This window comes from Gigantopelta aegis, chromosome 9 (genome assembly GCF_016097555.1).
Source record: "Gigantopelta aegis isolate Gae_Host chromosome 9, Gae_host_genome, whole genome shotgun sequence".
In the NCBI taxonomy this organism is placed as follows: Eukaryota; Metazoa; Mollusca; class Gastropoda; order Neomphalida; family Peltospiridae; genus Gigantopelta; species Gigantopelta aegis.
Genome location: NC_054707.1, coordinates 37,911,530 through 37,922,967, shown reverse-complemented (window position 1 = coordinate 37,922,967; position 11,438 = coordinate 37,911,530). Strand labels below are relative to the sequence as shown.

The following is an 11,438-nucleotide window of genomic DNA, read 5'->3' as shown; positions in this document are numbered from 1 at the left end:
TAAAGTTTAGAAAAGTAGTACAGGCTTCCTCGAGTGGACGGTCAATCTTCCAGCGCTGATGTGACAGGCTCGGACATGTCGAGACTAAACGCGAACAACCGTGGCTTTCTGCAGAATGGCCGCCATACGATTCACTGAAAAACATGTCGACAAAAGTCAGCCGGGAAAATGACGTGGAGGCAAGGAATCTTGGTAAAAAAACAAAAAAAAAAAAAAACAATCCAATATGGTGGTGCAGGCTATCGAAACGAGAAACGTCCTAGCTTTCAATCAGTTCCAATGGCCACATACACTCCAGTAGAAAACTCCATTTCGTTGACAAAAACAAAACAAAATGAAGGCTTCCCAAGTCGAGCACACGAAAACACGTGCAGTGTGCATAGGCGAAACATACACATCTTGCCGCGGCGAGATCCCAACTGGGAATGAGACCATGGACAACTCTGCCCCGTCTGTGAGAAGGGGTATTTAAAATAGGCTTGTAGATGCTTGCTATTCACTATTCATTTTAAAAACTTTCACATTCGTATTTTCAAATACAAACTTTATTCAACATCGGGTGTTCTTTTAATATATTTTTTTTTAAACACCAGCAGATTTGTATTTATTTACTTGTAACTAATACCAATAACAGTATTACGCGCAAATTTCATTTGTCTGTAATCCGTATGCATGTACCTGTACGTAATTAATAATGCATAGAAACGCACGTGTACGGAGACGCATATTCATTTCAACTTATTTTCGTGCTAATATCCAATTAAGGTTCAAGCACGATGTCCTGGGCAGACACCTCAGCTATCTGGGCTGTCTGTGCATGACAGTGGGTTAGTTGTTAGTTATTGGTGATTAGTTATAGAGAAGAGGGTGTAGTGGTCGTACACCTACCCGAGTCGTTAAAACTTGCTCTGGGAGGCAGCCGGTACCGGGCTGAGAACCCAGTACCTTATACCAGCCTTATGCCCGATGACTTAACCTCGACACCACCGAGGCCGGTGGAGACGCATAAATGGAATCTACTCAACTTATTATAGAAAGTGATTGATGCGGATTACGTATTGCGGATTACGTATTGTGGATAACGTATACGAATATGTATACGGATTTCTGACAAATGGAATTTGCGCCTTAAGGTTTGACAACGTACAGTCTCTCCACAGTCTTTAGCGTGTCAAAAGGCATGTGCGCCTGGGCGCGAGTCTTGGCCGTGTATCCCATGCTTTTAGAAAAATGTTCTATACCGTACAGAGCAGGATTTGTGATCAAGTTGTCTTCAGCGTAACTGTAAAAACAATTTGATGAAAAAAATTCAACAATCAGATTGAAAATTAACAATCGCAACTGAAATGAATGTAACTTACTATTGTGATAACATAATTGTGTTTCACATCTTGAAGACAATAAGTATAATTACTTTCTTTAACAGGTTTTGTTAATCGTGGTAGTGGAGAGATTAATGATAGTGGTGGCGGTTGTGGTAGATGTATTATTGTTGTTTCTGTTGGTTGTGGTGAAGCGGTATTTTTGCTCCTGTTGCAATTAGACGTGGTGTTGTTGTTGTTGCTTTGCTGGTGGTATTGGTGATTGTTTGTTTGCTTTTTCAATTGGTGGTGGGTTTTTCTTGTTGCTATTGATGGTGATTTTGTTGTTGCTATTGGTGGTAGTATTGTTGTTGTTGCTAGTAGTGGTGGTCTTGTTACTGTTGTCATTTGTGTTGATTTTGTTATGGCTAGTATTGTGGTTGCTGTTGGTGTTGACTTTGTTGTTGCTGCTGCTGGTGGTTCTGGTGGTACTGCTGGATGTGGTTTTGTTGCCGTTCCTCTTGTTCTCTCATTAACACTTTGACATCGCCACTTACATGTTCTTTAAAGCAGTCCACGTTTCTTCAGAAAGGGCTGGGTGAGGAAATGTTTTTAAAGCATTATCGCTGATCCATCTGAAAATAATTAGACATATCTGCATAAATTCAGTGGCATATATAACTGATAAAACATATCTCATTACGTAAGGTCCATTCTAGAAAATTATCATACAATAGAATTAGACGAGGTAATTCAGTTATCTTTTTTGTGTCTGATGGCTTATGAAGTATTTTAAATGTTTGAGTTGTTTTACATTGCATATGTGTAACTTTTTTATTTACTTGTTGCGAAGAGAGAGAGAGAGAGAGAGAGAGAGAGAGAGAGAGAGAGAGAGAGAGAGAGAGAGAGAGAGAGAGAGAGAGAGAGAGAGAGAGAGAGAGAGAGAGAGAGAGAGAGAGAGAGAGAGAGAGAGAGAGGGAGGATTCTAAAAGAGGTTATTCCACATACAAAATATTTTGTTCCATGTCTTTAACGTATTAAAATTAAATCTAATATGCGGGTGGTTTTAAAATTATTTAATTTATGTAGGTAATGGATATTAAAGAACATTCAGCAAATATGCTATTATATATCAAGTGTTAATCAAAATTATATCCCACTATTGTTTTGCTTATTACATTTTGACTGATGAAAATCCATGACATGAAAACCTGAAAACTGAATTATTATGGTGACCTATTATCAGGCATAATAAATATTAAAAGGTTGCCTTTTATAGATGACTATTTACAAAGTACAATCAAACCAAATGAAACAAACTGTATGAAATTGATTGTCACTGACTGCATTATTACACCTGGCAGTTGTGATAACACTTCTTGGGTGTAATGATAGCATTTACGGTATAATTGTATAATCTATTGTCTTACACACACGTTGGTGAGAACATCATTCGTTATTTTTGATGACACATACTTGTTTACACCTGTACGCGTGTTAAAAATTTCAAGACATACGACTGGCTGCTCCTAGGTGATGACCAGGTCACTAATGCCATACATCCAATGAAAAAACAGCACGATCGAAATCGATTACACTGTGACGTATCATTAATCTGACAATCATTTGTCTGTGACGCGTAAGTGCAAGGGCTGTAAATAACTTTTAGTCGAAAAAGATGTTTTTGAGTTTTTGAGATTTTATAAGAAATAGAATAATACATTCTTGTCCGTTAGATATTATTTATCTTACAACTCGATGTTGAATAACGTATCAAACTCGCTTTCGCTCGTTAGGTACATTATAAAACAACTCGTAAGATAAATGATATCTAACGGCCACTCATGTATTAATCTCTATTCAAATTGCTGTGCAATGTGTTTGTGTGTGGATATCAACGACAAAAGCGTTATCCGCAAACAAGTATGAGTTCGACGATGACAAATATTTCACACAGTAACCACTAATACACAAACTACATGAAGAAACACGACAGCACCCCTTTCAATAATGTTCTGGTTAAATACGTAGGAACTAACGGGTTTCGTCCTGTAGTGTGTGTATTAGTGGTTAATATGTGAAATATTTGTTATAGGCGAACTCGCAAATTATCAATGTAGCGTGAAACAAAGGATTATTGTTGTATTAGAGCGGGAATCTTTGTCTACCGTATGGTAGACAGCCATTCCATGTTATCGCTATACAATTATCTCTGACGGCCGAGAGCGATCATAACCGTACATATGTCCGTTTAGCTCTCGAACTCAAGAGTACTCGGGGTTGGGTAGAATTTTTTTTATTAGTCTTTAACATTTGTAGATTGTATAACTTTTAACTGCACACCAAACTGTGAATTTGGACTCACAGGTTCTCTAGGACATGGCTGATGTTGTGAAAGGCATTGTACTGGACATTGGTCATCTTGGGAGTTTGACTGTGCAATCGAAGTGTGATGATCTTTGGAAGATACGTGAAACTATTGGCCGTCAGACTCTCCAGCTTGTTCTTGTGAAGGTCTCTACAAGAGAAAACAATACAATACTGAAAATTAAAAGCTATTCGTATGACGATAATCACGGTCATAATAATATAAATTATGATTTGTTAATTTGAAGTAAATTAAAATAAGCAAAACATTTGGTTTTAAATAACTTATATTTTTTCCAGTTAGATATTTAATTATATCAAAAGTAAAAAAAAAAAAGAAACAAAAAGGAAAAAACCCATAACAAACCAAACCAAGCATTATGTTAAGCTAGAATAGTTTGGACAAATTAATTAACAAACCTCAAACTTATATACATTTTTAACTAGTCGAATAACATAGCAGATCAATCACAGTAAATACTAGTATATATTAACCTCAAGGACGTTTGCATTGAGTAACTTGCATACATTGACTCTGTGGATAATTTTAATGGTTGACCAGTATTCCCTGAGCTAATAATATACCATCGTTTCTGTGGTGGACGCCGAACACTGTGTTCTAAGTACTTACATGTGAAGCAGACTGCCTATCTGATTGAACGTTCCTTGTGGAATTTCATCAAACTCGTTGTTGTGTAGTTCTCTGAAATGAATGTTGTTATTGCATAAAGAGTTAGTAGTGTTAAATTTAACAACGCAATAAGGACTAATATGCATAATACATGTGTGTGAATAAAGTATGATTTTGTGTACCGTACGCGCGCGCGGGCGCATGTATATGTATGGACAAGAGACACAGAGAGAGAGAGAAAAAAAAAGAATAGAGAGATCATGGGCCTAATTCACAAAGCTCTCTTCGGCTCTGCTAGACAACAAAGCATCCTCTTTGCAAGTCTTTTAGCATTGCACTGCGAGATCGCAGTTGCGAGAGTTTAGTGAATTAGACCCCATGTGGGTATGCAAGTGCGCTCGTTTGTCTATGTATGTGTGTGTGTGTGTGTGTGTGTGTGTGTGTGTGTGTGTGTGTGTGTGTGTATGTGTAAGTGTAAGTGTAAGTGTGTGTGTGTGTGGTTGTGTGAAGGGAGTGGGGCGAGACAGACAAACAAACAAACATAAGTGTATATCAAGTATCTAAGACATTTATGTTTGCAGTATATCTCAAAACAGTAATGGGAATCTTTTATAAACTGTAATGTTTTTGACTGTATGTCAAGTACAAAAACACCACCGACTAGCATAATACACTTAAACGTTTCTAAGGCATACAATAAACATAATATACCTAATTCGTCCAAAACATGTAACTTACAGAATTTTGAGTTGTTTTAACTGTGATAAGGCTCCAGGTTGTATGTAGTTTATCTTGTTATGACTAATATTTCTGAAAAAGAAAAAAAAGAAAAAAACATCATACTTTATGTTTATCTCTAAAGAGTTTCATAAAGAAACAAATTAAAGGAACAATAAATGCACATTATAAAAGTAAAATATGCGAGTAAGTTCTTACAGAATGGAAGCATATAAAAGGCTTATGATACTAATAGTCTGTGTTATAAGTCATATTCCAGATATAGGTGTATTTCTAAAGTAAGATCCAATCTAATAATCATTTACAGACACAATCGTACGTATCATGGATATTAAAATTAAGCCTGTTATCCTGACGTGGTAGTCAATTCGTTTCATTTTGTCACTATTTATGCCACATTTCAGAGCTGGTTGTATCTTTCGCCAAATTCTACAATTGTTTATACTTACAGGTGTGTCAGTGGTGAACTGGCCAAGTAGTTGAGATGACTCTTGGAAATTACCTTGATCTCATTGTCGTTTAGACCTCTGCAAATTTATTATTATTATTGTACTATAATGATATTATAATATATTGTAAGATTCTTATTAGTAGCAGTTGAAGTAACAATGCTAGTAGTGGTGGTAGTGGTGTGGTGGTAGTGGCGGTGGTGGTGAAGGTGAAAGTGGTGGTGGTTTTGAAGGTGGTGGTTTTGGTGGTGGTGGTTTTGGTGGTGGTTGTGAAGGTGGTGGTGGTTGTTGTAAAGGTGGTGGTGGTGGTGGTGGTGGTGAAGGTGGTTGTGAAGGTGGTGGTGGTGGTTGTGGTGGTGGTGGTGGTGAAGGTGGTGGTGAAGGTGGTGGTGGTGGTTGTGAAGGTGGTGGTGATTGTGAAGGTGGTGGTGGTGAAGGTGGTGGTGGTGGTTGTGGTGGTGGTGGTGAAGGTGGTGGTGGTGGTTGTGGTGGTGGTGGTGGTGAAGGTGGTGGTGAAGGTGGTGGTGGTGGTTGTGAAGGTGGTGGTGATTGTGAAGGTGGTGGTGGTGAAGGTGGTGGTGGTGGTTGTGGTGGTGGTGGTGGTGAAGGTGGTGGTGAAGGTGGTGGTGGTGGTGGTGGTGAAGGTGGTTGTGAAGGTGGTGGTGGTGGTGGTGGTGGTGAAGGTGGTGGTGGTGGTTGTGAAGGTGGTGGTGATTGTGAAGGTGGTGGTGGTGAAGGTGGTGGTGGTGGCGGTAGAAATAGTAGTAGCTGATTTCATCGACATTTAGAGCCATGTAGATTTCTAGTTATGATTATGAATTCATACATGTAGTATGATTGTTATTATTAATAATTATTATTAATAGTAGTAGTTGTGGTGGTGGTGTTAATAGTAGTAGTAGTAGTAGTAGTAGTAGTAGTAGTAGTAGTATTAGTAGTAGTAGACTGTACATTCATAATTATAATTATATTATATTATTCTTGTATTCATTATTAGTTGTTATTGTAGTAATGGTGATAGTGGTGGTGGTGGTAATTGCATACAAATCATCATCATTATCACTATAATAATTTTCAACGTAAGTCATATAAAATAGAAAACGGTTTTGTTATGTATTTTTCTTCTTTTCTGTTCTTTTTCAAGTTTACTAAAGAGTGGATTGTTTTCTGTTCACGATATAACGAACATAAATACTTACAATTTCTAGATTATTTAGAACTCCTGTTATATTAAACTTAACAACTAATCAAATTAATTGAATTAGTTACCCATACACGTTATAGTATATTACTCACAGAAACCACAAATTGGGCATATTCCCCAGAGGATCTCCAGGAAATTGTTGAATGTTGTTTCGGCTCAGAGCCCTGTGAATTAAAAAGAAAAAAACATATTGTAAATATATTTAGTATTCTAATAACACAAATGTGTATCAGCAAACCTGACCAACTGTCAGATGCAAACGGAACAGAGACAATATGATATTAATTGTTTATCATGACGTAACTGGTGCATTATAATTAACGTATTTATTCAAGTAACATAATATGCTCTTATTATTAGCAGGGGGTTGTCTTTTCTATGTACCTTTCTTCCAACTGAACAGCACATACCACACTGTTGTAAAGTCAATAATTGAATAAAACTAGAGCGCTGTTCCAGGGATGAATACATGAGGGTGTGTGTGGTCCGGATGGTACTAGTAGTTGTTACGAGCCCATATAAAACAAAATGTTTTTATATTTACTGGAAAATATCTCAATCCAAACAATCCTCGGGGCGGGATTTAGCTCAATCGATTGAGTGCTCGCTTGAGATGCTTGCGTCGCAGGATCAAGCCACCTCGATGGTTCCATTCAACTGATTGTTTCTTTTTCTCGTTCCAACCACAGCACCACAACTGTTAAAAGGCCGTGGTATGTTCTTTGCTGTCTGTGGGAAAGTGCAGATAAAAGATCTCTTGCTGCATTAGGGTTTCCTCTGATGACTATGTGTCAGAATTACCAAATGTTTGACTTCCAATAGCCGATGATTAATTAACCAATGTACTCTAGTGGTGTCGTTAAACAAAACACAAACAAACCAAACAGTCCCAAGTGGTGAAAGACAAATGTATGATCTAAACCAAACAGTCGCAAGTGGTGAAAGTCAAATGTATGATCTAAACCAAACAGTCGCAAGTGGCGAAAGACAAATGCATGATCTAAACCAAACAGTCCGAAGTGGTGAATGATAAATCTGTGATCTTACAAGATTTTGATGTTTGTTCCTTTAAATAGGTCAGGTGGAATCCACTCTATTTCGTTTCCAATCAGCGATCTGTAAAACAATATCACAAAATTCAAAATTAGTGTTACAGTAACATTATTCAATCAGTAACATTATTCAGTTGAAATCATCAAAAGAGATCTGGTTTCATTCGCAAAGCTGCCCGTCATGTAACTATCGTGGCAACTACGAGATGAGGCTCTTTGACTACCATGAAAAACCTGGTTCAGAACATTTCTACAAAGCTGTGTCCACTATCGTCAACGTCCCTAACTGTGTTATGCTTCAAATTCCGTTCATTTTGTTTTCTTGTGAACGGTTCGCGCAATCAACATCCGATTTGTTGTCATCGGCATGTCGTTCATTTACGAGGTTTTTCATCACAGTTCAGGAACATTTTCATAAACAATAAAGTTCACAAAAGTAAGTATCTAAATACAAAAGTTTACAAACCCCTAAAACCATTAATTTTACTAAGTCGTTTTTTTTTATTCCTTACAATTACCGATATCGGGTCCACATGACTCGTAGAAATTGACTTAAAATGGAGAAAGATGAATTAACATTCGGTGCGTGTCACATGACCTCACACGTGCCAGATCAACACGGCCAAAGCATTTAATTTTTACGATTTTTAAGACCCCTGTTAGAATTTGTTTTCAATTATTACATTCGATCTGCAAAAGGTATGCTACATTTTTGTGCCTCTGTAGTGAATAGTATTCATAATCCATTCATAATAATTGTAAACAATTTCGAGTGTATAAATTGTGTTAATTATGTATCAATTCATTTTTTTTAAATATCTTACAAACTATTCACTGGTATAAACGTAATGCCTATCAGTATCGATATCAAGTTTTAGCGATGTGTGTTGATAAAACGCGGACCGGACCAGAACGCTTGACAAATTGAATTTTTCCTTTTAAAAAAAATATTAAACTAAGAGTTCGTCAACTGTGCATAGTTAAGAAACATATATTGTTTTTCATGTAGTGGCCTTAAAAATGAAAAATGACGAACCGCACATGCGTGTTACAATAGTTTTTGCAAACGCATGCGCCTGAACGCAGTTAGAAACATCGCACTCTTTCCTGTTTACCGGAGGGTATTCACTTTTGTTTACTAGAATGGATTTGGTTTACATCCACATTGTTGATTTTTTTTACGTCATTTGATTGCAATCTATTTTGTTTCACATATCGTAGCTGAAAAAGGTAGAATAATATTTCCGTAAATATCGTATTCGTGTTTTTGTCGTTAGGTGAACGCAGTTTGGGACGTCGATGGTACCGCTCACTTCCTGGCCAAACTCAAGTTTTTACAACAACAACATCATCAACATCTTCAACAACAACAACAATAAGAACAACAACAACATTAACAACAACACAGTGTTCATCGTTCATATAAATAATTATTTGTTAATTAAGGATTGTCTGTTATTTCTTTTACGTTCATCGGGGTATGAACAAAAAAAACGCATGAAGCGATCTTAGAGCTAAGATCGCCTTAAGTGCATAATGAAGGTATCCATTTAAGGTTGTCTTGGTGCTAAGATCGCGTCGTGAAACGAGGCCCTGGTTTGTAAGAACATGTACATGAAAGATATATCCTTCAAACAAATACTCAATAAGGGCACCCCTACTTCTGTATTCCATAGTAGATTAATATGCATTATCATGGGCGTACATAGGGCGGTTCGATGGGTTCGACCGAACCCCCCTGAAATCGCTTTTTTTATAATTTAATATATCTGACATTGATATCTGACATTATTATATTTACTCAACATAGAAATATATGCCCAATATCTCTGCAATCTATTTTGGAACCCCCCTTTTCAAAATCCTATGTACGCCCATGATTATAGAGATAATTTCCATGGTACTTTTAAGTTCGAGGGAAGGGGTGCTCATCCCAGCACCTTCCCCGGTACCGCCCCTGAAATGCTAATATGTACACACATCTCCCATTGAGGAACGTTTACACACAGTAAATTTATCTTATCTTAATACAGATGTATTTGTTTAGATCTTGTATAAGCATGTACACATCTGGGATTAAAGGATCGTCATGAAACCCATAAATCTGATTTGTAACCGGATATATTGCATGAATACAGAATTATATAAATAATACGTACACTCTTTCTATTGACGCAGGCAACACTTGTTTCGTGTAATTGTGGGAAAAGAAACGGATTTTGTTGTTCACGAGATACCTGTAATATAAATGAAATATAACTATTGTTAAATATCAATCACATTATATTAAAATTATAAAGGTAAACACATAATTAATACACATTTGTCTCAGTATTATTTAAGTGCATAACTACTGTATAGTTAAAGATTCCTAAACCGCTTACAACATTGTAAAGTATTTCTGGCTAAAACGTTGTTTCTTTCTTGTAATATACTCCATATATTTTTAAAATGCAATTGATGGTTATAGTTTTTTCATCTTTTTTTCATCAGTCATCTTTCCAAATAAATGTTGACTTATTTTAACAATATCAATAATATCCTCCATTTTTCTTTAAAACATCTGAGCTAATACGTCTAGTTAAAACTTCTGTTACCAGTGTTCAACACATCTATGCACTTACATAAAGTATGAATTAGAACTGACTGTAATTTAGGACGGAGTTATTGGCTAGCCATGCTGAGAACCTTGCCTAGGACTACGAAAATTATATAACAACGAAATCAATGAAATAGTTACACATGAATATGTATTGTCAACTCACATTTCTCTCATGGAGGTCTTTGATATGTCGGGTAAGTCTCGTATTCCAGTATGAGATATGTGTCTGAACGAGAAGAATGGAAATAAACACTAATAATAAACGATACTGTTGTAAACCATGTTAGAGAGAAAGAGAGACACACATATGAGATATGGACATAAATAAAGACAGAAAGAAATGGTGATATATAATATATATACATATATGAGAGAGAGAGAGAGAGAGAGAGAGAGAGAGAGAGAGAGAGAGAGAGAGAGAGAGAGAGAGAGAGTAAGAGAGAGGGGGTGATGTCAGAGTCGTAACTAACGGGATCAGCATGAAATGTTCCCAACTCCTGGACACTATACAAAAACATGCCCTAGTTAGTTTATATGTACCAGTTATTGACATTAATAGTATCTTCTAAACATCTACTCACAGTTTATATAAGCTTGTTGCGGAGAAAAAGCTTTCTTCTTCAATTACCTTCAGAGATGACATTTTGATGAGGTTTCTGAAAATTGTTTTAAAAAATAGAATATAAGTATGGTAAATATAATAAAGTGGATACATTATTTTCTTATGTATATACACATGTGAATATCCACGTTTTGTTCTTAAAGGCGCAGACCCCAGTTTTAACTCGTAAAATTGGACACTAAGTTTAGTTAATTTAAAAACCTGCAACACACTTAGATAAAGTGAAACATGAGTGAAACATGAGTCTGTGACGTTAAAACCTGAAAATATCCTTAAAAAATAGACTAGAACTCGAATCAATAACTGCTACTTCTCAGACACATGTGCGTTTTTAAAAATATGAAAAATGCATTTTGTGATATTAGAAAAAACAGGATGACCAGAAACACTTCGGTTCTACAAACATGGATAATCTAAACAATAAAATATAAGTAATGTCTGATTTCAGTGATCATAAAGAGCTATAATAGTG

The 11,438-nt window shown here is 36.3% G+C and overlaps 1 protein-coding gene and 1 long non-coding RNA gene across 2 annotated transcripts; both read right to left on the bottom strand.

Annotated features, from left to right (window-relative positions):
- Positions 1 to 1,011: 1,011 nt before the first annotated feature.
- LOC121381563 (leucine-rich repeat-containing protein 15-like) lies at positions 1,012 to 9,416 on the bottom strand. The gene is made up of 9 exons (XM_041510895.1): positions 9,385 to 9,416; positions 7,738 to 7,806; positions 6,783 to 6,854; positions 5,487 to 5,564; positions 5,038 to 5,109; positions 4,300 to 4,371; positions 3,667 to 3,819; positions 1,859 to 1,936; positions 1,012 to 1,282 (listed from the first exon to the last, which is right to left on the bottom strand). Exons 1-9 carry the CDS (start codon positions 9,414 to 9,416, stop codon positions 1,129 to 1,131), a joined length of 780 nt encoding a protein of 259 aa, XP_041366829.1. The 3' UTR covers positions 1,012 to 1,128.
- A 488-nt stretch (positions 9,417 to 9,904) lies between these two features.
- Positions 9,905 to 10,988, bottom strand: LOC121381299. Its single transcript, XR_005959067.1, has 3 exons — positions 10,926 to 10,988; positions 10,508 to 10,570; positions 9,905 to 9,979 (listed from the first exon to the last, which is right to left on the bottom strand). It is a non-coding gene; the product is annotated as an uncharacterized LOC121381299 (long non-coding RNA).
- Positions 10,989 to 11,438: the final 450 nt, after the last annotated feature.

Excerpts from the sequence above, each read along its gene's own strand:
- LOC121381563 (XM_041510895.1), bottom strand. The coding sequence starts at position 9,416 with ATGGAATACAGAAGTAGGGGTGCCCTTATTGA. Across the intron at positions 6,855-7,737 it reads GGAACAAACATCAAAATCTT|GGCTCTGAGCCGAAACAACA; the intron begins GTAAGATCACAG and ends TTTAATTCACAG. Across the intron at positions 1,937-3,666 it reads AGCCATGTCCTAGAGAACCT|ATGGATCAGCGATAATGCTT; the intron begins GTGAGTCCAAAT and ends AATTATTTTCAG.